This window comes from Geotrypetes seraphini, chromosome 10 (assembly GCF_902459505.1).
Source record: "Geotrypetes seraphini chromosome 10, aGeoSer1.1, whole genome shotgun sequence".
NCBI lineage: Eukaryota > Metazoa > Chordata > Amphibia > Gymnophiona > Dermophiidae > Geotrypetes > Geotrypetes seraphini.
In genome coordinates, this window is record NC_047093.1 from 138,381,187 (window position 1) to 138,409,073 (window position 27,887).

The 27,887-nt window shown below is 39.9% G+C and overlaps 1 protein-coding gene across 3 annotated transcripts; it reads left to right on the top strand.

Annotated features, from left to right (window-relative positions):
* Nucleotides 1-26,904, top strand: NAT14 (N-acetyltransferase 14 (putative)). Of its 3 annotated transcripts, none has more exons than XM_033960008.1 (3): nt 1-118; nt 6,373-6,494; nt 23,551-26,904. In XM_033960008.1, the coding sequence occupies exons 2-3, from the start codon at nt 6,414-6,416 to the stop codon at nt 24,079-24,081; spliced, it is 612 nt and encodes a 203-aa protein (XP_033815899.1). In that variant the 5' UTR covers nt 1-118; nt 6,373-6,413; the 3' UTR covers nt 24,082-26,904. The 3 variants fall into 3 exon arrangements, with proteins under 3 accessions (XP_033815899.1, XP_033815901.1, XP_033815900.1); XM_033960010.1 differs by lacking the exon at nt 1-118 and adding an exon at nt 153-246; XM_033960009.1 differs by lacking the exon at nt 1-118 and adding an exon at nt 257-567.
* The last annotated feature ends 983 nt before the right edge of the window (nt 26,905-27,887 follow it).

Consider the following 27,887-nt stretch of genomic DNA (forward strand, 5'->3'; position numbering starts at 1 on the left):
CGCTGAAGCGAGAACCGTTATGAGAAAAGGGGGTGGGGGGTGGAGGAGAGAGAGAGAGAGAACGTGCGGGTCACGTGATTCGCAGGGCCCGCGAGGAAGAGGCGGGGGAGGCCGGCAGGTATTTGGGCTTTGGCGCGGGCGATAGAGCGCGTGAGAGGGAGGGCGAGGGGGAATAACGGCCAACTTGGAGCGTAAGAGGCGTAAGGCACCCGCGAGAGGCCTGAGGAGCAAGAACGGGCAGAGAAGGTCGAGTAGCGGAGAAGCCGGGCAAACGATACGATTCAGGCAACGATTTAGAGATCCATTGGTGTGGAAGAAGAGGCCCAACAGTGTTCAGAGAATGAGCCAGAACGTGGAAGGAGACAGAGAGCCGACCAAGTTCAGAAAGACAGACAATAACATATAAACAAAAATCTAGCAACATGGAGTTAAGAGAATTGAGGGAGTCAGAGAGAGAACCGACTCAGAGAGACAACCAGTAACATTTAGACCACTGTATGGCAAACTGTGTGCCACAGCAGGTTCCAGGTGTTCCCGGAGGTGCCGGCTGACTGCTTACAGGACATGGTGAGAGTCACATCCTGTAGGCAGTCGGACTTCGCTGGCATCTCTCCTTCTCTCCTCGCACCTCCAGGATCCCCCACTAGTGAAGTGACAGGTTCAGGGTCATGACCGGAGGGCCTCCACGCATGAGTGGATGTCGATGTTTTGACATCACACATGTGTATGACATCGCATCGACATCTGCACACTAATGGATGCCTTCTGGCTGGGGCACTAGGTTTAGCATGTTGCAGTGCCGAAAAGTTTACTGGACAATAATCCAGCGACATGGAGTTCAGAGAATGGATGAAGAGAACTGACCAGGTTTAGAGAGACAACCCATAGCATTTAGACAATAATCCAGTGACATGGAGTTCAGCGAATGAAGAGAGTCTGAGAGAGAACCGATCAAGTTCAGAGAGACAACCAGTAACATTTAGACAATCCAGTGTCATGGAGCGGTCAAACATTGGTTGTCTCTCTGAGCATTAACATTTAGAGAATAATCCAGTGACATGGAGTTCAAAGAATGGAGGGAGTGAGGGAGAGAACCGACCAAGTTAATTGAGACAACCAATAATATTTAGAAAATAATCCAGTGATATGATGGGAGAGGTCAAACAATGCTCAGAAGGGTAATCCAGTAACATGGAGGGAGAGAGACAACCAATGGTTTTGAGAGAGTAAGCAGAGTTAATATTAGGAGCATGCAGCTCACTTTGTGTTGATATCTTCTGATGGATGGAGTGTGGCAAAGTTCTCTTTTAGCTTACTCGGCATGCCTGGCAGACCTCTCCCCTCCCCCATTCGCTTCAGTTTCTTGACTAGCTTCTTTTAGAAACATAAATGCCAAATGGCCCGTCCAGTCTGCCCATCCACAGCATCCACTATCTCTTCTGCACTTCTTCGAGGGAGTAAATATGCAGATAGACAAGGGTGACCCGGTCGACAACGTATATCTGGATTTTAAGAAGGCGTTCAACAAGGTTCTGCATGAACGACTACTTTGAAAAATTGTGAGGGTGAAATACATGGATTAAAAACTGACTGGTGGATAGGAAACAGAGAGTGGGAGTAAATGGACAATACTCGGACTGGAGAAGCGTCACGAGTGGAGTGCCGCAGGGTTCGGTGCTTGGACCCGTGCTCTTCAACATATTTCTAAACGATCTGGAAATTGGTACGACGAGTGAGGTGATTACCGTATTCAGAGTAGTGAAGATGCAGAAGGATTGCGAAGACCTGCAACATGACATAAACACGCTCGAGAAATGGGCTGCGACATGGCAAATGAGGTTTAACATGGATAAGTGTAAGGTGATGCATGTTGGTAACAAAAATCTTATACACGAATACAGGATGTCCGGTGCAATACTTGGTGAGACCCCCCCCAGGAAAGAGACTTGGGAGTACTGGTCCCATGGCAACAAGGGGGCATCCGTGGAAAATCAGGGGCGAGAAACTGCACGAGGACACCAGGAAATTCTTTTTCACTGAAAGGGTGGTTGATCGCTGGAATAGTCTTCCACTTCAGGTAATTGAGGCCAACAGCGTGCCTGATTTTAAGGCCAAATGGGATAGACACGTGGGATCTATTCACAGAGAAAGGTGGGGGAGGGTCATTGGGGTGAGCAGACTAGATGGGCCGGGGCCCTTATCTGCCGTCTATTTCTATGTTTCTATGAAGCTGTCCGCCCAATGTGTGGTGGTGGCGGCGAAAAGGGAGAACAGAATGCCAGGAATGATTAAGAAGGGGATCACAAATAGATTGGAGAAGTTATCATGCCACTGTACCGGGCCATGGTATGCCCTCATCTGGAATACTGCGTCCAGCACTGGTCGCCATACATGAAGAAGGACACATACTTCTCAAAAGGGTCCAGAGAAGAGCAACTAAAATGGTTTAGGGGCTGGAGGAGTTGCCGTACAGTGAGATATTAAAGAAACTGGGCCTCTTCTCCCTTGAAAAGAGGAGACTGAGAGAGGACATGATCGAAACATTCAAGATAATGAAGGGAATAGACTTAGTAGATAAAGACAGGTTGTTCACCCTCTCCAAGATAGAGAGAACAAGAGGGCATTCTCTAAAGTTAAAAGGGGATAGATTACATACAAATATAAGGAAGTTCTTTACCCAGAGAGTGGTAGAAAATTGGAACGCTCTTCTGAAGGCTGTTATAGGGGAAAACACCCTCCAAGGATTCAAGACAAAGTTAGACAAGTTCCTGCTGAACCAAAAAGTACGCAGGTAAGGCTAGTCTCAGGGCACTGGTCTTTGACCTAAGGGCTGCCGTGTGAGTGGACTGCTGGGCACGATGGACCACTGGTCTGACCCAGCAGCGGCTGTTCTTATCCCATGTACCCGTCCCACACTTTCTTGAATTCAAACACAATCTTTGTCTTCACTACCTCTACCTGGAGACTATTCCATGCATCTACTACTGGTTAAAACATTGTTGCTTTTAGAATCTCCATATAATAGATTGGTCTATTCTTTTGACCGAGTGGTCAGTTCTTAATTGCGGAACAATTATCTTAGGACATGGTGTCGGCCTAGTCACCATAAAGGCTATCTCACAGTTCATCAGCAAGGTCTTCATGGAGATCCTCCCTAAATTTGAATGCCTTAACCTATTTTATAAGGTGAATTTCTATGGTTACTGTTGCTGCCTTTGAAGTATCATAGATGAATTTGATACAATGATATGTTGATTCTTGAAGTGTGTGCTGGTAGTGGAGGAAGGTTTTTTGATGTCACTGGAATTAAGGTTGTTCAGGCTGCAGTGTCTGGTTTGGCAGGATACTTTTGTTTTTGTTCATAGGGTTTGTCTAGGTGTTGAGGAGAAGAGAGGAAAACTGTGACTTACTAGTATGTGAAGCAGGAGAAAAAAAATCAAGCAGGGAGAGCTGCACCAGACATGAGAATTCTCGAACATGGCCAGTAATCCAAAAAGCTTTACTTAGCTAGAGGAGAGCTCTAGCACACGGGTACCAGACTATTCTTTGTTACTTACAATTAAGCATTCATAATATATATATACCAAACTAATCCAAGGCTATATAAATAATATAAATTAAATAGTACAAATATTAATCACAGTGCCTACCCACTTCCAGTAATCAACCATCTTGATTTTGTGCAGACTTCTGAATTAAGATACTGTTTTAAATCTGTGTTTGATGCAATGCAACTAGTTCTCAGTTCTAATATCACTGGGCAAAAAAATTCCAGATATTCAGGGAACAGATTGTCTAGTACATGAGTTGCAGCATTTTCAATCTAGCTACTTTTAAATATAGTACTTTTAAGCAAGTTGAGTGCAGCACCTGTGATGGGTTATAATGCGTCAATGCTTGGGCAATGTAAATATTGGAGAACATACCTCTGACTCACTGAAAACAAGTACAAAGACTGAAGAACAGGAGAAATATCTGATCATAGGCCACAAACAGAACAGCCAGGGTGCTGCATTTTGAACTGAAAAATACAGATGTATTTTATTTCGAGGGCTGATTGAAAAGTAATGAGACTGCCTCTTTTTCTTTCCAAGAACTAGATAGATGTAGGAATGCTGTGCTGGTTCTTGCGAAGTTCATACAGTGATGTTTCTGAACCTGCAGTTGGACTGCTGTAGTCTTCATTGTTGGGTTACAGCGAGAGGAAGAACTTCATATGTTTTGTCATGTCAGATGAGGAAGAAATGTCTGAGAGTACGCAGCAAGGCTACTAGTTTCACCATTGTATGTTTACTGTAACATTTCAAGAGTTTCATTACCACTGTTTGCAAGTTTAGCACAAAATTCAATCACACACCTCTGGCATACTCTCACAGACACGTCTTCCTTATCTGATATGATGAAACGTACAAAGTTCTTCCTCTCGCTGTGACCCACCAATGAAGACTTCGGCAGTCCAACTGCAGGTTCAGAAAGTCAATGTATGAGCTTTGCAAGAACTAGCACAGCATTGCCATATCTACTTGGAAAGAAAAACAGGCAGTCTCATTACTTTTTAATCAGCCTTTGTATGTATTTTCATGCTCCACTTAGGTATAAGCAGTTATAAATATGAAAAATAAATAAATGAATGTAACTGGCTAGTAAACTAAGAAAGCCAGCATTACAGTATTGCTCAACACCATTGACCACACAATAGTTTTAAAGTAGGGCTGCAAGAAGTTACAATTTTTAATTGTGATTAATCACAATATGTAAGATAATTTTAAAGAAAATATGACAAACACAATTCCTGTGTAGTTTCCTCTTTCTTTTATCTATTACCTAATCCCCTGTTTCCTTCCTCTGTTCTCATCATCTGAACCCTCACTAGCCTCAGCTCCATCCTGGTCTCTCCTTTCTCTTGTCCTCACCCAATGTGTCTCCTGTTTACTTTTCCTTCCACTCATCTCTCACATCCAGTATCTTCTGTGTGTCCAGTATTCCCCCTTCTTGTCCTTAATCTCCTCACTGGACCTCTCTCTTCCTTCCCTCACCCTCTCCTCGAGTTCAGCATCTCTCCCTCTTTTCTCGCTCTTGTCCCCCTGAAACAGCACCTTTTGCCCTCCTTGCCTCCCCCTTTGAGTCACTGCTTCAATCCCTCTTCATGCCCTGATGCAGCACCTCTCTCCTTTGCCAGCTCTTCTTTCCATCTTCTTGCCCCTCCCCCTCATGCAGCTACTTTCTCCCTCTTTGTCCCCTTGAGTCCAACAATTAACAGCTTACCTGGTCTCCCGCTTCTGTGTCAGGACACGCTACTTCTCCAGGTCAGAAAATGGCTGCAGCATCAGTGTCTATGTGCATGCTGCCTCTGGTTTTGTCTGACTCACTGATTGGAAGTTATATCAGAGCTTGATGTATCTAAGAGATCCATGGGCAAGAACATACAGAAAGCCTTTAAATAGTTCTAACCTGCATAAGGACAAGAGCATAAGAATTGCCATACTGGGACAGATCAAAGGTTAATCAAGCCCAGTATCATGTTTCCAACTGTGGCCAACCCAGGTCCCAAGTACTTAGCTATAATATATATATATATGTGTGTGCAAAGTAGAAATGTGTATTGGTGTGCATTTATTTTGTATAGATGCTTTTAAACAACATGCACCATATCAATTTACCTACAAATTAATGTTCATGCAGTTGGTTTCCAAATGTTAAATTTTTGTTAACACTAATATGTCAAAAATCAGGTAGCTCAAATTGAACTGAAAATGTAAATCTTTTTTCCATGTACATCCCCATTAAAGAAAAGATACATTCATAAAGACAGAGAGAAGTCTGAAAAGGAAAAACATTCAGAAATATTTGGACATAATATAAAGAGAGAAATCCATGTAAAGAATAATAGAAATGGGTTCGTGGAAAAAAATAACAGGAATGAGGTTCATAAACTATGGTATGCAAAACTAAGGGCTCCTTTCACTAAGGTGTGCTAGCGGTTTTAGCGCGCACTACAATGCCCCGCGTGCTAAACGCTATCGCCCCCATAGAGCTTGCGTTAATATTTTTAGTTTAGTGCGAGATTTGCTTGGGCTAATCTTTAGCACGTGCTAAAAATGCTAGCGCACCTTAGTAAAAGGAACTCTAAATAAACTCATTTGGAGACATTGGCCCAAAGAAAACATACAAGAGATTTGTGCAGACCAGAGAGAGCAGACCAGCTGGTATAGAGATCATAAAATTCAATAAGAATAGTGCAAAATCTGTGCATATCATGTAAAGAGAGGTCTGTCTGCCACAGAGGCCTGTGGCAGTATGGAGATCTCAAAAGAACTCTAGGCCTTGAAGTAATAGTGCCTGGTATCTCCACAGTCTGCATCTTTTTCCTAGGAGTCCCTCAGAACGCTGTGGCTGAGCCTGGGACTGCGATCATGCCTTTGCTGGATGAGAGTCAGCTTTCTGTCCGGGAGATTCGAGAAGATGAACAGCAGATAGTACTGGAGATTTTGAAGGTACATGTCATTATATGCATATGAGGTTATAAATTATTAGTGGGTCTCTGTGTCGACACTTCAGTAATGCCCGATACTACTACTATAGCTTTTTTTCAGTTATGTGATAATGCCTAAAACGGGACTGAACAACTAAAGAACTCCAGTAGTGACTGAGGACTAAGACAAACCCCTAATCTAGTGTTCTCAACCAGTCTTTGGGGCATAACATAATATAACATTTTATTTCTGAATCACAATACCTTGTAGTTCCATGAGATGTACAATAAAAAGTAACTGAACAATATCAGTAAATTACAATTTGAATACATATAAAATACTTTACAAAATCACATAAACTTAAACATATTTAGAAAACAAATAAATCTTTAAAAGCTTTCTAAAACCCATATAAGTAGGAGACTTTTTAACAAGTGGACCAACCTCAGAATCAGGTTTTCAGGATATCCACAGTGAATATGCATATGAGAGATTTACATACACTGCCTTGTGGATATCTTGAAAACCTGACTTGATTGAGTATGCATCAAGGACTGCATTGAGAAGCTCTGCTCTAGTCTCATGCCCCAGACTTTACCCCTCATTTCCTATTGCTAAGGATCTTGTGTGCCCATCCCAGGCTTTATACTTTATTCCACCACCACAGAGGATCCTGTTATTATCCCAGGACAAGCAGGCAGCATATTCTCACATATGGGTGACGTCAACCACGGAGCCCCAATGCGGACAGCTTCACCAGCAGACTTGCTTGAAGAACTTTTAGAAAATTTGCGACTGCTGCACCGTGCATGCGCGCATCTCCTCAGTTCTAAGTTTTCTGTGGAACTGAGAAGCCCTCATTTCAAGGCTCTGCACGAGAGTTAGTTTTACTTGTGCCTTCTCTCACTGCGGCTCGTGGATTTTTTTATTTACTGGGTCATTGTGTTACACATGTTAAAAAAAGGTCTTTGTTTAATTTTTTTCAGTCGTGTCATAGCAGGGCCTGTTCCGTGGCCTCAGCCTGCAGGCTTCGATTTAGCCGCAGCCGTGTTTCATTCCATGTCCTGACTGTTCACAGGATTTAAGAAGTGTAGCCGGTGTCAATGCACAATCTCCATCACTGACCCACATAAGTGGTGTGTGCAGTGTTTAGGACCTGATTATCATCCAAAGTTGTGCGCCCGCTGTGTTACACTTCAAAACTGAGCTCTTAAACGTCGAGTTCAGATTAAAAAAATCTTCGGGGGAATGGATCTTTATTCAACTAAAGCCTTGACCCTGCAACTGACCTCGACTCCGTTGTCTTCTGTGGGGCCCAAAGCTGGGGGAATGGATCTTTATTCAACTAAAGCATTGACCCTGAATCTGACCTCGACCTCGACTCCGTTGAAGTCTTCTGTGGGACCCAAAGCTTCATCCTTGACCTCGAACTTGCTCAAACTTTCCTCGATGGGGAAGTCCTCATCCTCGGGGAAGTCAGCTAAATCCTCTCCAGAGGGGCCATTATCCTGCCTCGACCCTGCTTCCTGCAGTCCAGCCTGAGCACTCAGCGGTAATATAAGGAGTCGAGTCCTTGAGAGTGCCTCGAGATCAATCTACACACTCTATACAAGGAGTTGAGTCCTTGATAGTACCTCGAGATATATCTGCACAAGGAGCTGAGTCCTTATCAGTCTCTCGACTTCGATCTCCAACCTCTACACATAAGGCATTGCCTTCTTTGAGGCACAGGGCGAGGACTCCTCGACATTCCTCATCGAGGTTGGATTTGACTCGATCACGGACCCATGATTCGAGACATAGTTCCTATTCACATCATTTGTTGAGGCATTCATCGAGGCCCAGGTCTTCTTCTCAAGACAGACCTTGTTTATCAAAGCATCGAGACTCTTCGAGGCCACCAACTCCTATCTCAAGGAAAACTATTGTGGAGCCTCAGCATTCTCACCAGTCGAGTTCTTCTCCTGCGAGGTTTTCTTCACCATCTGGTTCTTCAAAATGAAAATGTTCTGCTTCTCCCACTCATTCTAGAAGTTGTTTTTCATCTTCATCTCTGCCTATGGATTAAGATCTGCAGTACCAATATTCCAGAGAGGCTTCACCTTCTTTTCTCTGCTGTAAAGGGTATCTCGAGAGGTTCTCATTCACCTTCACCTCAACAAGGTCACTCCTTTTCTGATCCAGTGTCCTTTACAAAATTCTTATGTCAAATGAGTAAAGATCTCAACATTGCCTTGGAGTCTGATTCCAAATACTCTAAGGAGTATTTGGAAGAACTGGGTATGTCTAATCCTCCTAAGGATTCTCTCAAATTACCTATGAATGGCATTCTTTCTCAAACTTTCAAGAGGAACCTAGATACACCATACTCCATTCTTACTGTGCCAGCAAAGCTGGAATCTTGTTATAAGATGGTCCATTCTAAGGGATTTGAGAAGTCACAACTAGACCATCAATCTCTTCTCGTGGAGTCTTCTTTAAAAAGATCCAATCCTGCCAAAGTTTATGCCTCCGTCCCTCCTGGTCGAGAGGGCAGGACCATGGACAAGTTATGCCGTCGGCTGTATCAAAATTCTATGATGACAAATAGAATTTTAAACTACAATTTTGTCTTTACATCATATCTCAAGCATTGGGTCAATGCTATGTCTTCTTTCTTCAAGTATCTTCCAAAACATCGCCTACCAAAGTTCCAGCATATGCATTCAACTCTAGGTCAACTTCGCATGCATATGGTTCAGACTGCATATGATGCTTTTGAGATGTCCTCCAGGGTCACTGCGTTCTCAGTGGTCATGCGTCGTCTAGCCTGGTTACGCACTGTAGGTATGGACCCAAATCTGCAGGATCGACTGGCCAACATCCCATGTCAGGGGAATGACATGTTTGATGACTTGATTGAGGCAGCTACAAAACGCTTGTTTGAGCATGAGAAATCGTTTGCCTGTATAGTTAGGCCAAAGCCGAAATGTCCCACTGCTAAGAGTTATAGACCTCTTCCATCTTATGAGTGGCGCTATCCTCAGAAGGCAGCACCTTATTCAAGCCTGCCTCCTAAGAAACAACAGCAACAACAACAGTGGCAGCGTAAGCCTCAGACTTCTATTGCACCTAAGTCCACTCAGCATTTTTGACCATCTAACACAGAACATAACCTCAATCGTTCTGCCTCAGTCCTTTCCTCTTCCCATAGGAGGTCTTCTACATCATTTTTATCAACGATGGGAACTATTTACAACCAACATTGGGTCCTCACAATAATCAGGGAATGTTACGCTCTTCACTTCCTTCAGGTTCCACCAGATCTCCCCCTAAGAGAGTATCCTTCCAATCCATTGCAGACCACCCTTTTTCTTCAGGAAGCTCAAGCTCTGCTTCATCTCCGTGCCATCGAGGAAGTTCCTCTGGAACAGCAGAGCATGGGATTTTACTCTCGTTGCTTCCTTGTCCCGAAGAAGTCGGGTGATCTATGCCCTATATTGGATCTCAGAGCTCTCAACAAATTTCTTGTCAAATAAAAATTTCAAATGCTGTCTCTAGCATCTTTGTATCCCTTTCTGGATCATAATGATTTGTTATGCTCTCTGGATCTCAAGGAGGCTTACACTCATATTCCCATTCATCCAGCCTCCCGCAAGTTTCTCAGATTTTGGGTGGGAAATCATCATTTTCAGTACAGAGTGCTGCCTTTCGGCCTGGCATCATCTACCAGAGTTTTCACCAAGTGCCTAGTAGTAGTGACAGCAGCTTTACCAGCCATAGTCTCCAGGTTTTCCCGTACTTGGATGATTCGCTCATCAAAGATTCAACTTCTCAGGGGGTTATTGTAGCGACCCAATGGACTATTTGGTTCCTTCAACTTTTGGGGTTCGAAATAAACTTTACCAAATCCCAGCTACAGCCCTCTCAAAACCTAGAGTTCATTGGAGCTGTACTAGACACTGTGCAACTCAGAGCATTCCTTCCTCAATAGCGTCGGCATACTCTCATACAGTTTTGTCTTAAGGTGTCATCCCTCACTTCACTTTCAGCAAGACACATGATGGTTCTCCTAGGTCACATGGCCTCTACAGTTCACGTGACTCCTTTTGCCAGACTTCACCTCAAAATCCCTCAGTGGACCCTGGCATCTCAGTGGGCGTAAGCTTCCGATCCACTCTCTCAGCACATTACAGTGACTCCTTCGTTGAGACAGTCTCTCCACTGGTGGATGCTCTCTTCCAATCTCTCTAGAGGTTTACTGTTTCAAACGCCCCCTCATCAGAAGGTCCTCACCACAGATTCCTTGACCTACGCTTGTGGGGCTCATCTCGATGGTCTCCATACTCAAGGGCATTGGTCCAGCACAGATCGTCGGAGTCACATAAATCTGTTGGAACTCAGAGCGATTTTCAACATTATCTTCACGATCAAGTAGTCCTCATTCGTACAGACAATCAAGTCGCCATGTACTATGTCAACAAGCAGAGAGGAACAGGATCTCTTCCTATGTGCGAAGAAGCGAAAGTTTGGAATTGGGCGATTTATCACAACATCTTTCTGAAAGCCGTCTACATTCAAGGGGAGAAAAACTTCCTGGCGGACAAATTGAGTCATCTTCTATAGCCTCACGAATGGACACTCAATTAGTCGCCTCTTCATCACATTTTTTCTCAGTGGGGGCCTCCTCAAGTAGATCTCTTTGCATCTCCCCACAACAACAAACTGCATCAGTTTTGCTCCAGGATAAGGATAATAATAATAATTTTATTTTTATATACCGCCTAGGCCGTTCTAGGCAGTTTACAACAAATAAGCACAAGTCATACAGTGGAGAGTAATTTTAAAAGGAAAAAACAATTCAAAACAAAATACAATAAATAAGAATTGGTCCTACAGTAGAAAATATGATTTGAAAGAAAAATGTAATTTAAAAGAATGGTTCTAAGCAGATTACAACAAATAAGAACTGACCATACAGTAAAAATCCAATTTAAAAAGAAGATACATTGCATGCCGAAAGCATTGAATTATTAAACGAAACAACCAGTTAGGATACAAATTTTTCAAACAGTTGGGTCTTCAATAGTTTTCTAAAATCAAGATAAAAAGAGGATCCTAGCATAATTTTACCGAACCAATCATTCAATTTGGAAGCTTGAAAAGAGAGAGTTCTCCAGAAATCTTTTGTAACAACATAATTTAGCGGAAGGAAATTTAAACAGACAAACTCTGCATGTGACCTTATTTGGGTGGTTCAAAGAAAAATGGGAAACAAGGTATCCAGGTTTGAAACAAATGCAGGGAAACTTAAACAAAACTCTGGCCTCAGTCGGCAGTCAGTCAATATGGTGTAATATGCTCCCATTTTTTCAATCCAAAGATCAATCGAACTGCGGTGTTTTGAACCACTCTCAATTTTCTTAAAATTTTCTTAAAAGCACCCAAATAAATAACATTACAATAATCAAGAATACTTAAAACGGATGACTGCACTAACAGATGGAATGAAGCTTCATCAAAGTATTTCTTAATAGTGCGAAGTTTCTAGAGCACAGCAAAGCATTTCTTCAATAATAGATCAGTATGATTTTCTAAAGTGAGATGTTTATCTATAGTCACTCCCAATATTTTTATAGATTGCTCTATAGTATAGTCAAGGCCATGCAAGTGAATCGATGTTTCTTTAATCTTGTCATTGGGGGTTGCAAGAAAAAATTTAGTTATTTCTGGATTTAGTTTAAATTTAAAAGCAATTATCCAACACTCAATCTGATTCAGGATGGTCGCTAAAAAATTTATGATCTCTACTGTCAGACAAGTTAGCGGTATAATTATTGTAATGTCATCCGCATAAATGTAAGATTTAAATTGTGCAAGAGATTTCGCAGTGAAGCCAAGTAGATATTAAACAAAGTGGGGGATAAAGGCAAACATTGTTGAACCCCACATAGGTTTTTCCAACGATAAGAAGGACTGTCATCCTTATGACTTGGTATGATCTGTTACCCAAAAATCCTCAAAACCAATTTAAGACCTTTCCCAAGATGCCAATAGATTCTAAGCAGTCAATAAGAATAGTATGATCCACCAGATCAAAAGCACTGCTCAAGTCTAACAGGATCTATTCTCCTCACTGCCTGGAGGCAGATGCTTTTCTCCTGGAATGGACAAACAAGTTTCTCTATGCGTTTCCTCCATTCCCTCTGATTCTCAAGACACTTGTCAAACAAGAACATGCCACCATGATTCTCGTAGCTCCTCAGTGGCCCAGACAACCTTGGTTCTCCTTTCTACCAGTTTTTCCGTCTCTGCTTACATAAAGTCAGGGTTCTCTACTTCATCCCAACCTGCAGTCTCTGCATCTGACAGCTTGGTACCTTTCAACGTAACTGCCAATCTACAGTTCTCTCAATCTGTCAAGGAAGCCTACTACTAGACAATGCTACAACCAGAAATGGACTAGGTTTTCTGCTTGGTGTGCTCTTCATCACAAGGAACCTCCTTGTCTTCAGTTCTGGATTACCTGTTTCATTTATCTCAATCAGGCCTCAAATCAACATCCATTAGAGTCCATTTCAGTGCAATTGCGGCTTTTCATCAGCCACTAGAAGGGAAATCACTAACTGCTCATCCTGTGGTTTCCAGATTTATGAATGGACTTTTCAATGTCAAACCAGCTCTCAAACCGCCTTCAGTTGTTTGGGATCTCAGTGTGGTTCTTGCTAATTTGATGAAGCCTCCATCTGAACCAATGTCTTCAGCTCATCTGAAATATTTCACTTGGAAAGTGATCTTTCTCATTGCTCTCACTTCTGCTTGCAGAGTCAGTGAGCTACAAGCTTTAGTAGCAGACCCACCTTTCACAATATTCCTTCGTAGTCATCCTAAATTCTTAACAAAAGTTGTTTCAGAATTTCATTTCAATCAATCCATTGTTCTTCCAGTGCTTTTTCCAAAGCCTCATTTTCACCCTGGAGAAACAGCTCTTCATACTCTGGACTGCAAGCATGCGTTCTACTTACAAAGGACGAAGCCACACAGATCTTCTCAACTTTTTGTCTCCTTAGATCCAAACAAGTTGGGACATCCAGTTTCCAAGAGAACCATATCCAACTGGTTGGCTGCTTGCATCTCTTTCCTCTATGCTCGTGCTGGACTGCATCTAGAGGGTCGAGTCACAGCCCATAAAATTAGAGCCTTGGCGGCATCTGTAGCTTTCCTTAGATCTACTCCTATTTAGGAAATCTGCAAAGCTGCCACTTGGTCCTCGGTTCAAACATTCACCTCTCATTATTGTCTGGATTCTTTTTCCAGATGGGATGGCCAGCAGTATTAAAAAAATTTATTTTCCTGAATTGCTAACATTCCCACCATCCCATTCTGGTTATCTTGGAAATCACCCATTTGTGAGAATATTCTGTCTGGCTTTTTCTGCAGGTGGGATGGGCACTTCGGCCAATCTGTATTTCAATATATATTTTTATTTGGCCAACTCACCCACCATCCCACCTCTGTTAGCTTGGAAGTCACCCATCAGTGAGAATATGCTGCCTGCTTGTCCTGGGATAAAGCACAGTTACTTACAGTAACAGGTGTTATGCAGGGACAGCAGGCAGATATTCTCACAACCCACCCACCTCCCCTGGTTGGCTTCTTAGCTAGCTATCTGAACTGAGGAGACGCATGCCCTACGTCGAGCGGGAAGGCACTCACGCATGTGCAGTTTGGCAGTCGCAAACTTTCTAAAAGTTCCTCAAGCAAGTCTGCTTGTGAAGCTGTACACATTGGGGCTCCATGGTTGACGTCACCCATATGTGAGAATATCTGCCTGCTATCCCTGGATAACACCTGTTACAGTAAGTAACTGTGCTCACCTGTCCCAGGTCTGTACTTCTTACTTGATCACCACTGTGAATCTACTGTGCCTGTCTAAGGCATATTTTTTTCAGATTTTACTGTCTTAAAATTATGATTCAAAATGTATTTAACATATCATTTGATTAATTTATCCACATAGCATATCTTACACTTCTTTCCCCTACCTCAAGAATCCTCTACTTTAATTTTCTTGAAATGCTGTCCTCTGTGAACATAGTCCACTGCAGACACACTAGCTTATGTTCACTGCAGGCTGCCGATTCAGAAGTGCCTCCTCAAGTTCGTCATCATTTTGTTAAGCCAATCAGGTGCCAAGGTCTCCTTCCCTCATTGAGCATGCGTGTTGTCTCCTCAGTTATTGTTTTTTTTTCGCACTGCGCCTCAGACATAGCCCTCTCATGTTGTGAGGAAGAGCTGTAACATTTAATTATAAAATTATATAAAATTACCACCAGAATGGAAGATTGTGCTGTCCCAAAGGGCCTCAGCAGGTAACGGTAGGAATTCAAATTTCTAGCACACCAAGTTCAGCTGAGGGAGATCTTGCCTCACCAATTTACTTGACTTCTTTGAAGGTCTGAATAAACATGTGGATAAAGGTGAGCCAGTTGATGTAGTGTATCTAGATTTTCAGAAAGCTTTTGATAGTTCCTCATGAGAGGCTTCTGAGAAAATTAAATTAAAGAGTCATGGGATAGGTGGCAAAATGCAGTTATGGATTAGGAATTGGTTATCGGATAGAAAACAGAGGGTAGGGTTAAATGGTCATTTTTCTCAATGGAGGAGAGTAATCAGTGGAGTGCCGCAGGGGTCTGCACTGGGACCAGTGCTATGTAACTTATTTATAAATGATCTGGAAATTGGAACAAGTGAGGTGATTAAATTTGCAGATCACACTAAACTGTTCAAAGTTGTTAAAACGCATTCGGATTGTGAAAAATTGCAGGCGGATCTTAGGAACTTGGAAGACTGGGCGTTCAAGTGGCAGATGAAATTTAATGTGGACAAATGCAAAGTGATATATATTGGGAAGAATAATCCGAATCACAGTTACCGGGTGTTGGGGGTCCACCTTGAGGGTTAGCACCCAAGAAAAGGATCTGGGTGTCGTCGTAGACAATATGATGAAACCTTCTGCCAATGTCCAGCGGCAGCAGCCAAAAAAGCAAACAGGATGCTAGGAATTATTTAAAAAAGGGATGGTTAACAAAACTAAGAATTTTATAATGCCCCTGTATCGTTCCATAATGCGACCTCATCTGGAGTATTGCATTCAATTTTGATCTCCTTATCTCAAGAAAGATATAGTGGCGCTAGAAAAGGTTCAAAGAAGAGCAACAAAGATGAAAAAAGAGATGGAACTCCTCGTATGAGAAAAGACTAAAAAGGTTAAGGCTCTTCAGCTTGAAAAAGAGATAGCTGAGGGGAGATATGATTGAAGTCTACAAAATCCTGAATGGAGTAGAACGGGTACAAGTGGATCAATTTTTCACTCTGTCAAAAATTACAAAGACTTGGGGACACTCGAAGTTACAGGGAAATACTTTTAAAACCAATAAGAGGAAATTTTTTTTCACTAGAAAATAATTGAGCTCTGGAACACGTTGCCAGAGGTTGTGGTAAGTGTGGATAGCGTAGCTGGTTTTAAGAAAGGTTTGGACAATTTCCTGTAGGAAAAGTCCTTAGTCTGTTATTGAGAAAGACATGGGGGAAGCCACTGCTTGTCCTGGATTGGTAGCATGGAATGTTGCTACTCCTTGGGTTTTGGCCAAGTACTAGTGACCTGGATTGTTCACCATGAGAACGGGCTACCGGGCTTGATGGACCATTGGTCTGTCCCAGTAAGGCTATTCTTGTGTTCCTCCCTCTAGGAAGAATAGGAGCTCATACCTTACGAGCAATCTGAATTACAGTAGCCCATCTAAAAGGAGTTTCCTAAGGGGCGTGGCTTAGCGCGCACACAAAATGGTCGTGTGATCGCAGCGCTCCTCTTACCTGGGCAACCGTTGAACAAATAAAGATTTCCTTTTAAACTGTTTTCGGCTGAAAACATCGGAGAGGACAGCGGGAGCATGGCGAGCACCCGACAGAGTAAGAGTGAAACCGGAGGGGCTGTGAAAAGGCAGAAGCAGGATCAAATTACCCCGAGTAAGGTTCCGCTTCCTGCTGATGTATCAGAGGAGTTAAGCAAAGCTGAAGTTATGGGGGAACTGAGGCAAATCAAACAAATGCTGACAGAGACTGTGAGTAATATGGCAGAACTGAAGGAAGAAATCCTGAATATACACAGACAAATGGAAGTAGCTAATAAAAGAACAACAGAGTTAGAAGTTAAAATGGAGAGCTTAGAATGTGAAGGAAAAAGATGCAAAAATGACAGTTTGGAAATAATTCAATTGAAAAGTCAGCTGGAAGATTACAAAAACCGTGGAAGAAGAAAGAATATAAAACTTTTTGGAATACAGGAAAATTTGGAAGGGAAAAATGCAATACAGTTTTTAGAAAATTTAATTCCTAGATTATTGCAGTTGGATTTCAAACAGCCTTTGGAAATAGAACGGGCACACAGGATTCCAATAAAGAGTCTGGAAAATCAAGGGAGACCAAGACCATTAATATTCAAGATGTTAAGATACCAGCAAGCAATAGAAATTTTAAATGCTGCCAAAAAAGATAAAAACTTAAACTATAAAGGATCCAAAATATGGTTTTTACCAGACTTTGCTAAAAATACAGCAAATATTAGGAAGAAATTCCTTGATCTGATATCTCAATTAAAGGAAAAAGGATATAAGTATGGATTATATTACCCAGCAAAAATGAGGGTATCTTGTGGGGATAAATCTTTGTATTTTATGGATCCGGAAAAACTAAAGACCTTTCTTTCAAAATCAGAACCTATGTCATTTTAGCACAATAGATGTTGAAATGAAGGGATAAATACTAAGACTGGATTGGTGGAAAAAGAAGAATATGCAAAAAAGAACAGGAAATAAAAATGAACAAGTGAAAAAGAAAATAAAAGAATGTAAAGAAGAAAGTAGAAAGAAGGATAGACTGGAAAGATATTAAAGTGAAGTTATTAGACTGAACTTTTAGGAGACTGAAAGATGGATGGTTGGAGTAAAGAATGAACAAGAAGGATTAAAGGACTGGACAAATTAACACAAAAGGAAAAGTGAAGACTGAATAAGAAAATAAATAGATGTGAAGAAGAAGAAAGCAGGACTGATAGACTAAAAGGATATTATATAAAAAAAAAAAAATGAATGACAATTGGCAGTCAAAAGTCTTTAAGAGTGGATGGATGGAGATAAGAAATAAATATGAAAGTTCAGTTTATTTAATAAGTCAGAAAAGGAGAAAGTAAAGAATGAAAGGACAATAAGGAAAAGATTGCAGAATGGACTAATGATAGAAAGGACAAGTTATATGATATTTAAATGCAAGTAAAGGAAAGGAAAATGAATAATATAAAAGAAAGATACATAAGAATTTATTGGTAGCTGAAGGAATGTAAAGATTGATGTGATAATATAGTTTTAAAAAGATTGGATTTAATTTGGAGAAGAGGAAATATAAAAAGGGGAAAGAAAGAGAGAAAAAAAAAGAAGAAAATTATTTTGAAAATGAAATACAAATGTTTAAATACAAATAGGGGATAAAAACTTATAAAATTGAAATTTTTTTTTTATAACAGAAATATATGAAGAGATGGATATTTGTTGTTGGATATTTAAAGGAGGATAGGAGAAGATGGATTAGATAATATAAGATATAGGAAAATGATACTTTTTATTAAATATATGACTATGATAAAATTTTCTTGAATGAAATAAAATGTTGGGGGAATGAATTGGAGATTGGTGAAATGATAAAAATGCATTAATGGAATGTTAGGAAATAAATATGGTTATGTGACTAAAGGTTAAATAATAGATAGAGAAATTAATTACTTTAAAATGGAAAAAAGAAAAAAAAAAGAAAAAAGGTTTTATGCTTAGAAGAGAGATATAATTGGTTATATTGTGGAGAGGTAGTGAGTTTGTCTCAATAAAGGATAAAGGGGTTATTAATAAATATTGGTTGCCTGGGGGGAGGGGGGAAGTTGGGATTGCTGTCCAATGTGTGTCCTTAAGCAGTCATTATATTGGGGGGGAGGGGGGGAAGAGGGTGGGTATTAAAGATATTACTAGGATGATTAAGGAAAAGATTAGTGGGGGATTGGGTAATTTGGAGGTAAGAATGTGTGCCATGGGGAGAAGTTTTTTAGATCTTAGTTATGGAAGAAGGGAAGAGGAAGATTATGATAAGGAGTATAAAATATATTATGTCTTTTAAGATATTTTCTATTAATGTCAATGGCCTGAATCATGTAATCAAAAGGAAAAAGGTATTATCATTTTTAAAGAAGCAAAACGCGGATGTTTATTGTCTGCAGGAGACCCATCTTAATATAAAGGAATCACAGAAACTAACGGGTGGGTGGGTGAAAGAATGTTTTTTTGCTCCAGCAGAGGGTAAAAAAGCAGGAGTAGCAGTTCTTATAAATAAAAAGTGTATGGCCAATTTTAAGATAGTAAATTCGGACCCACATGGAAGATGGCTACATGTTGATATAAGTATGGGAAATAATGCCCTAATGTTGTTCAATATATATGCCCCTAATTCGAATCAATCAGAATTCTTTAAAAAATTGCAGAGTATGTTGTTACCACTGGCTGCTTCTAATTTAGTGGTGGCTGGAGATTTTAATGCTGTAATGGATCCATTAATGGATAAAAAACCAGGTAAAAATATAAAATCTTTAGGTTTAGATAATTTGGTTCAATCATGTGATTTGAAGGATATATGGCGTATTCTTCATTTTGATGATCAGGAATTTTCATTTTGTTCACAGGTTCATAAATCATTTTCAAGAATAGATTATATTTTTATTTCATCACATAAGGTGCAGCAAGTGATTAAGGCTTCCATTGATCCCATTATCATTTCGGATCATGGGGGAGTATGGATAGATTTACAATTAGATCAATTAGAAAATAGAAGACCTCTTTGGAGATTTGATAATGCATTGCTTGTGGATGAAAAATTTTTGGAAAATTTTAAAACACATTAGTGATTTCTTTCAAATTAATTTAGTGGAAGATACATCTATTGAAAATGTATGGGACGCTTTTAAAGCGACTATGAGAGGTCATATTATATCATATTCGGCTTTTGTTAGGAAACAGATAAAAAAACAGTATATAGAGTTAGAAAAAGAAATTAAAATACTAGAAACTAAATTGGTAAGCAAATGGGAACATGATGTATTACAAGCTCTTTTGAAAGCAAAAGGTAAATATAACGAATTAGCTTCAAAAATGATAAGAAGAGACTTGTTTTCCAAACAGACAATGTATTATGGAAATTCTAATAAGGCGGGAAGATTATTGGCAAATTATCTTAAAGCAAAAAAAAGAAGAACTAACATTAATGGGATAAAAGATGATAATGGTATAATAACCAATCAAACGGATATAATTTTAAAGCAATTTCTAAAATTTTATAAGGACCTGTATTCTTCCGAGCCTTATTTGGAGAGGCAAAAAGATGGTAAAAAATTTTTAGATTTAATTATTGGACCTAAGGTTTCTGATCATATAAAACGGAGTTTAGATGAACCTATATCATTAAAAGAATTAGAAACAGCGTTGAGATCTCTTAGAGTTGGATCCGCTCCAGGTGGTGATGGTTATACAGTAGAATTTTATAAAACATTTCAAAATGTCCTTTCCCCATATTTACTAAATTTATATCAGACACAACTTATAAAAGGTGATATTAAAGGTACTATGGCTGAATCAATAGTAATTGTTTTGCCTAAGCCAAATAAAGATCCTACTTTGGTTTCAAACTACAGACCTATATCTTTAATAAATGTGGATAATAAACTTTTGGCGAAAATTTTGGCTTTGAGATTAGCCAAAGCTCTCCCACATATTATAGACACGCATCAGACGGGTTTCGTTGCTAAAAGACATTCCTCTAATAACTCTAGTTTATTGTTTCATATGTTAAATTTATCAAAAAAAATGGATGAACCGGCTTTTACAGTTTCCTTGGATGCAGAAAAAGCGTTTGATAGGGTAGAATGGAATTTTATGTATCAGGCTTTAGAATGGTTTGGAATAGGTTCTGGATTTATACAAATGGTAAAAACATTGTATAGCTTCCCGATTGCAAGATTAAATATTAATAATATGATATCTGATGGTTTTCAATTGCAGAGGGGAGTTAGACAAGGTTGTCCTTTATCTCCTTTGTTATTTGATGTTGTATTAGAACCCTTATTGTTAGCAATACAGCAAGCAAGGGGTTACAGGGTATTCCATATTCTGTTATGGAATATAAAATTTCGGCTTATGCAGATGATATTTTACTTTATTTGAGGAATCCAGAGTCTACCTTATCTTGTCTATTGGAATTAATTGATATGTTTGGCAAATTTTCAGGTTATAAAATTAATTGGAGTAAGTCTGAACTTATACCTTTAAATGTTCATTGTGTAAAAGGATTATTTGACGCTTTTCCGTTCATATGGAAAGAAGAAGGATTTAAATATCTTGGCATTCAAGTTAAAAATACAATTGAAGATACAGTAAAAGAAAATGAAAAATTTGTATTGAAAAGAGTTACAGAGTTATGTGAGCAATGGAATCCGTTACATCTTTCTTGGTGGGGGAGAGTTCAAACTATTAAAATGATGATCTTGCCTGTAGTTTGCTACCAAATGAGTATGATACCTATTTATTTTCAGGGGTCCTTTTATAAAAAGCTTAATAGCATTTTAACGAAATTTCTTTGGCTTGGTAAAACGCATAAAATAGCTTTGGTGTCTTTGCAAAAATCAATTAAGGAGGGAGGGGTAAATTTTCCAAATTTTTATAGGTACCATCAAGCCTATATTTTACGTCAGGGTATGTATTGGATCCTCCCAGAACTGATAGATAATGCACCGGATTGGTTATATTTGGAATGGCGCCTTATGTTTCCCCTAAATTTAGTTCATCTTCCAAGTATCAACATGCCTAGAAGATACAGAGAAAATAAGATATTAATGGATACTTGGAAAACATTGAGGTTTATTAGTAAATTAACACCTGTCCCAATAAACAAGTCAACTAATCAGTCTTTATGGATAAACTCCAAGATTAAAATTGGCGGAGCTCAAATCCTTTGGAAGGACTGGATTATTGCAGGCATTAGATCTCTGAATGATGTTATTTCGGAAGGTAAACTGCTGGAATTTTCACAATTGCAACATAGATTTGGTCTTGGTAAAAAACAAAGTTTTAAATGGTTGCAATTGAAGCAGGCCATTCAGGTTGGGTTCCCTGAATGGAAAACATTGAATAATCAATATAGTTTAGAGTTCTTATGCTTCCAAGCAGACTTCCTAGGGCATCAAGCCGCATTGTGGTATAAATTAATATCTGGATATTTGAATAAAAAACCCAAAAATGGTCTAAGAGACATTTGGAGCATTGAGATTAAGCATCAAATTACTGCATCTCAATGGCCACTAATTTGGTCTTGGAGAATGAGATGTACAGTGTCAGCATCTATGAGACAAACTTGGTTCTTTTTATTACATAGAGCTTTTTGGACCCCTACACGTTTGCAAAAATTAGATAGTTCTAAGTCCAATAAATGCTGGCACTGTAATCTGGAACCTGGGACGTTGGATCATTTACTGTATCATTGTCCCTACATTAAAAGTTTTTGGAATGCAATTTGGCCACAAATAAATTGATGGAAAATCATGTAGCAATATCATATGATACAGTGTTATTTGGAATGATGATGAGAAAAAAAAGTCAAATTTCACCAGAAAATAACAAGCTTTTACTAGTCATGACAGGGGTTGCCATTCAGCATATAACCAATAACTGGAAGAATCATAGTAACCTTAATTATACATTTTGGTGGAATACAATTTGTCATATATTCAAAATGGAAAGAGTAATAGCAATACAAAGAGGGACATATCCTAAATTTATAAAAATATGGGGGCCATTGACAAAGTATTGTACTGAATGAATAGTAGGATTTATCTTCTTCTTTTCTTCTTTTTCTTGTCTTCTTTATGGCACACATGGAGGGGGGTAGTGAAAATAATTTTACATAACATGTTATGGTATGCAATATGTATAAGGTGATTGGAAAGTACTTTAAGGGGGGTGGGTGAGGGGATAAAAAAAATTTGTTCAGAATATTATGTAATAGATATAAAAGTGATATTGTGTATTCATTAGTTGTAACTCAATATTTTGTACACTTCATGTAAAATATGAAAATGAATAAAGAATTATAAAAAAAATAAAATAAAAGGAGTTTCCTAGTCAAACATTTGTAAAGCAGCTACATGGTCTTCATTACACACTTTCACCAAGCATTACTGCTTAGATACTGCACCCAGGTCTGATAGCAGATTTGGACAATCAATCCGCCAGACCTTATTTCCCTAACTTTACTACCTCCTCTTATCATCATCACCAAACTGCTTCTACATTTCTCACAAACTGCAGTATTCAGCTATGGAGTCACCAGTGTGTCTGCATTGGACTGTGTCCATTGAGAAAGCAACTTTGCTTACCTGTAGCAGGTATTCTTGGACAGCAGGACAATGCAGACACACCTTCCCTCCCTCCTTCGCCTCAGAACGCCCCCCTCCAAAAAACAAACAACAACACCAAGAGGCCAGTTCTCTCTTTCTTATCTTTGATTATTGCACTTGATATCTGTTGCATCAGCTATGAAACAAACTGAGGAGATGATGTGCAAGCTCAAGCTCTGCTTAACAAAATGATGACGAGCTTGAGAGGGCAATTCTAGATCAGTAGCCTGAGGTGAACATAAATCAGTATGTCTACATTGTCCTGTTGTCCACAGAGAATACCTGCTACAGGTAAGCAACTTTGCTTTGGCTTTACTCTCCTAGGAGTCTGTTCAGTGCTTTTTTTGAAGAAACGCCTCTTGTTGCTCTGAGTCTTATGCATTTATCTTCAGTTCATATGGTTGCTGTCCATTCTATTGCCTGATGTTATAGCCACTAACATTAAAAAAAATCCCTCAGACTTTTACAGTATGCTGTGATTTGGCATTTAAAACAAGGAGTCAACAGATTTTTACTAGCAAACATTGGATTATTCTGGTCTTTTTAATCTTGCAGGAGGGTTTCAAGGATATGGAGAACCGCCTGATCCTATATATTCTGACCCGTCCACCAACTTTGCTGCTTCTGGCTGTTGTCAGCAGTGGTCTCCGCTTTCTCCTGCACTCCTTCCTGGTTGCTCTGCTACTGCCTGTCCTTTTTGCTGTGGCTGCCTTGAAGCTTGTCCTGTGGCGCTCCCCAGACCTCCATCACATTGGCAGTGGTAGCCAACAAAATCTCTGGGTAGCTGTCTATAGCAGAGAAGATGTTTGTGGCTGTGTGGCTCTGGAGCCTACAGCAGAACCCACAGTAGTGGAGCTGAGGCGACTGGCAGTGAGCCGCTGGTACCGGCGGTCTGGGGTGGGCACTGCCTTACTACACTTCATTGAGGAGAAGGCTCAGAGGGAAGGGTTCACTGCGGTGGTAATCCATATATCAGTGATGGCCACCGCCGCTGTGGCACTGTTAGAAAAGAGTGGGTACATTACCAGTGGAGGCCGAGATTGGCTGGGGTACACTGTGGTGCAGAAGTTCAGGAAAGTTCTGTAAGAGTGCGGGTGAGACAGGCAGGTAGGTTCATCGTGGAACATGAAAAGCAGGGAAGTGATTGAGGTTCCTCTTCCATAGCAGTTTGAGCCTTCTTAAGTTTTACTGTGAGCTGAACAATGCACATCATAGCTTTTCATCTGTGCATTACTTAACTCCCATTATAAACTTAAATTGACTGGAGCAAAAGAAACATGAATATTTTTGATGATCATAGGGAGGATGTTTGATCTGCTGGTTGTTACATACAGCAGTGACAGAAACACAGAATTTGATTGTAGGAAAATACAATATGGGCTATCCAGTTTACACAGCTAAACCAGCAGACTAATTTCTACAAGACAAAGGGTCTCTCTTCCTCCTACCTGCTGAGAGAACAGGGTCTATAATTTAATATTTATTATAATTATTTTTAAAAGAAGGTGACAGCTGGACCATGCAGCTCTGCTGCCTGATAACAGTTCTTTTTGCCTATAGACTTGGAAAAGAAAAAAAAGAAAATGCATAAAATGAGATGTAGGCCTTTACTATCTGAATATCAGTTATCCTTCCTATTGCTGTTTCCTCACCATTGGGATGCAAGATCAAATTAATGCTGTGAGATATGTCTCTTACGATGTAACCTTGCCCATCTTGACACAGCCCCGCTTCTACCAAGATGACTTTTCCTTATTCAACATCTGATAGTGACACTTGTTTTACAAGAGAGAACTCTTACCTGGGAACTGGAGGAATTCTACCCATCCTGAGCCCAGATTTATTGTAGCAGAAGTTATCCTTTGCCTTTCTGAAACACTAGGTGAATCTCTTCATAAAACCCAATAAATCGGGCCATGCTGAGCTGAATGTATGAGGTGGGGATTCAGGAGTGTGGCTGAGTTTAATGCTGTCGTGGGCTAAGCATGTCTTGTTTCAGAAGACGTTAATTGGATCCTCCATAACTGTGGCCATGTGTATGCACTTTAACTGCAGACTAAGACCAGATAGTTCAATGTCTTGCCATATGGCAATAATACTGAACTTATGGACCTTTTTAGTTTTATCCCTCACTCCATTACTGAACATCCCCTAACACTAGGGTTGCCAGATTTTTTACTTTAGTAAAATCCGGACCCCTAGACCCGCCCATTTCCACCCATCCCCCACCTCCAGGCCCACCCAGTTCCACCCATCCCTGCCCCATTACACCCCAGTCCCGCCCCTAATCCTACCCTATCCCCGCCTACTGCTGCCTGCTTTCGTTGGGTAGGAGGACATCTGCACATGCACGGATGTCCTCCTGCCTGATGCAATTTCGAGGAAGCTTTTCAAAACCTGGACAAAGTGCCATGTCCTAAAAAACCTAGCACAGGTATGTAGGGATACCAGACATCCGGATTTCCCCGGACATGTCCTCAAAAAGGACACCATCCTACCTACCACCATCCCAGGCTTTACTCTTTACTCCTCCACAATTGAGGATCCTTTCTACTTATCTCAGCATTTATCCGTTGCCTCCCCATCACTCAGGATCCTCTGGTCCCATCTGGATTGTCTTGAGTTTTAATAATACTGTTGTACATATTTGCCACTTCTTTGTAGACGCATTACCTTGACAAATGAATCTGCCCCTGTGATAGTGATAAGAGCCTTGTAAAAGTCTTCACACACCTTTTGTAGATTTTTCACATTCTGTTTAAAACTACAATTTAAAAATGCACTAATGTGGAAGTTTGTTTTTACTTATCTACACAACTACTCTATGGCTTCAGTGTAAAAGAATAATTATAGAAATATGCATAAAGTAATTCAGATTAAGAAACCAAAAAAGTCCTTAGTGCATAGATCTCATAGATGGGGTGAGCTTTAACGGCAGCTTCAGATTAGAACAATGCTGAGCAGATTTCTGTGGTCTGGGTCTTCTAAATGGCATAAACAGATCAGGATCAAGGCTGGAGTGGGCTTTGATGGCAGATCCAGTAAGGAAGTAGGATCAATGCCAGGGCTGTGCTGCAAAATTAGCTAGGAAAAATTAAGTATACCAGGGTTAATCATAATAAAGTGTAACCTGTGCAGAGTATCAAATTCAACTGTGGTCACCTTGTTGGGCAGACTGGATGGACTGCAGATCTTTACCTGCTGACATTTAGGCCCTCTTTTACTAAGTTGCAGTAGAGGTTTCTACTGTGGCCTGGGGTAATAGATGCTCCGTGCTCATAGAATTCTATGAGTGTCTGAGCGTTTAGCGCTAAACACCTCTACCTCTAAAAGGGGGAGAGATTAGTATGGTACTATAAGTCTTCACACCCCTTGATCCAGTATATGGTTGAAGCCCCTTTTCTCAGATTAATCATTAAGACAAATATGTATCAACAAGAAGGAACAATTTTGCCCAGAATAAGTTGGACTTTTCCAGGTCTTGTACAGATTTTATGTTGGATTAAGGTTTGGGCTTTTGACTGGGACTACACTTTCTTCTTGCTAAGCAATGCCTTTGTGCTAGGTTTATTGTCTCTCTGAAAGATGAATCTTCTCCTGAGGCTCAAGTTTGCCTGAACGTTGTACCATCCATCTTTCCATCAGTTTTCACCAGTCTCACAGTCCTTGTTGCTGTGACACATCCTCACAATATAATGCTGCCACCAACATGCTTTATTGTAGAGATGGAGTTAGAAGGGTGATATATTTGTTTTGTTCCAGACACAGACATATCTCAGAATTGAAATAAATCCTAAACTAAACCTTAGGCTTATATACCGCATCTTCTCTATAACAGTAGAGCTCGGCATGGTTTACAAGAAATTAGAGAAGAGAACAAATACAATATGGATTTGGAATAGTATGGAGTGGAGCAGAATTTACAACTTTGAAAATAGCTAAGTTTTCAGATGTTTTCGAAATGGTTGGAAAGAGCCCAGATTGTGCAGTTGAACAGGAAAATTATTCCACAAATCAGTAATTTTGAAAAGTAGAAACTTCCCTAATTTGCCAATGTAGATAATACTTTTCGACGCAGGAAAGGACAATTTAAATTTTTTAGTAGATCTGGTCATGGGAATATTGATAAAGAGGGGGGTATTTATTTTTATTTTATAAGAATATATGATTGTAATTACAAGTGATTTGTGAAAATTGTTTTATTATTTATAATTCACTTGATGTAAGAATTAAAAATGAATAAAGATTTACAAAAAAAAAAAAAAAAGTAGATCTGGTAATGTCAGATCATACAGAATTCCAAGACAGGGGAATTAAAGGAGGAAGGATGCCATGCAAGATCTTAAATGTCAAGCAGACACATTTAAAATAAACTCTGGAAATTATTGGAAGCCAATTAAGTTTTTGCAGAATTGGAGAGACATGATCAAATTTACTTTTTTCAAAGATCAGCCTAGCTGCAGTGTTCTGGATCAGTTGAAGTCTTTGAAAGCTTAAATAAACCGAATTACAATAATCCAGCCTCAAAATAATGATTGATTGAACAAGGACAGCAAGATGTTGTTGATGGAAACAGGATCTCACTTTCCTCAACATATGGAGACTAAAAAACATTTTTTTTTTACCAGAGAATTAAGAGGGTCGTTGAATGAAAGTGTTGAATCTATAATGACACCCAAAACTTTACTTGAGAATTCAATCTGCAGTGAGGATCCTGAAGATAACAGAATGTACGAAAGGTAGCTGCTCTAATTTTGGGCCAAGCCAAAGTAATTTTGTTTTGGACTCGTTCAGTTTCATTTGTACAGTGAGGGCCCAAGTTTTGTTATGCATTCTATTATATTCCCAATTAAGTTAGTGAGATTTGAGTCTATCTCAAGAACAAAGATGTC

Bases quoted from the DNA above. Each gene is read 5' to 3' on its own strand.
- NAT14 (XM_033960008.1), top strand. From the start codon at position 6,414: ATGCCTTTGCTGGATGAGAGTCAGCTTTCTGTCCGGGAGATTCGAGAA. The intron at 6,495-23,550 runs GTACATGTCATT...TTAATCTTGCAG, and splicing joins TAGTACTGGAGATTTTGAAG to GAGGGTTTCAAGGATATGGA.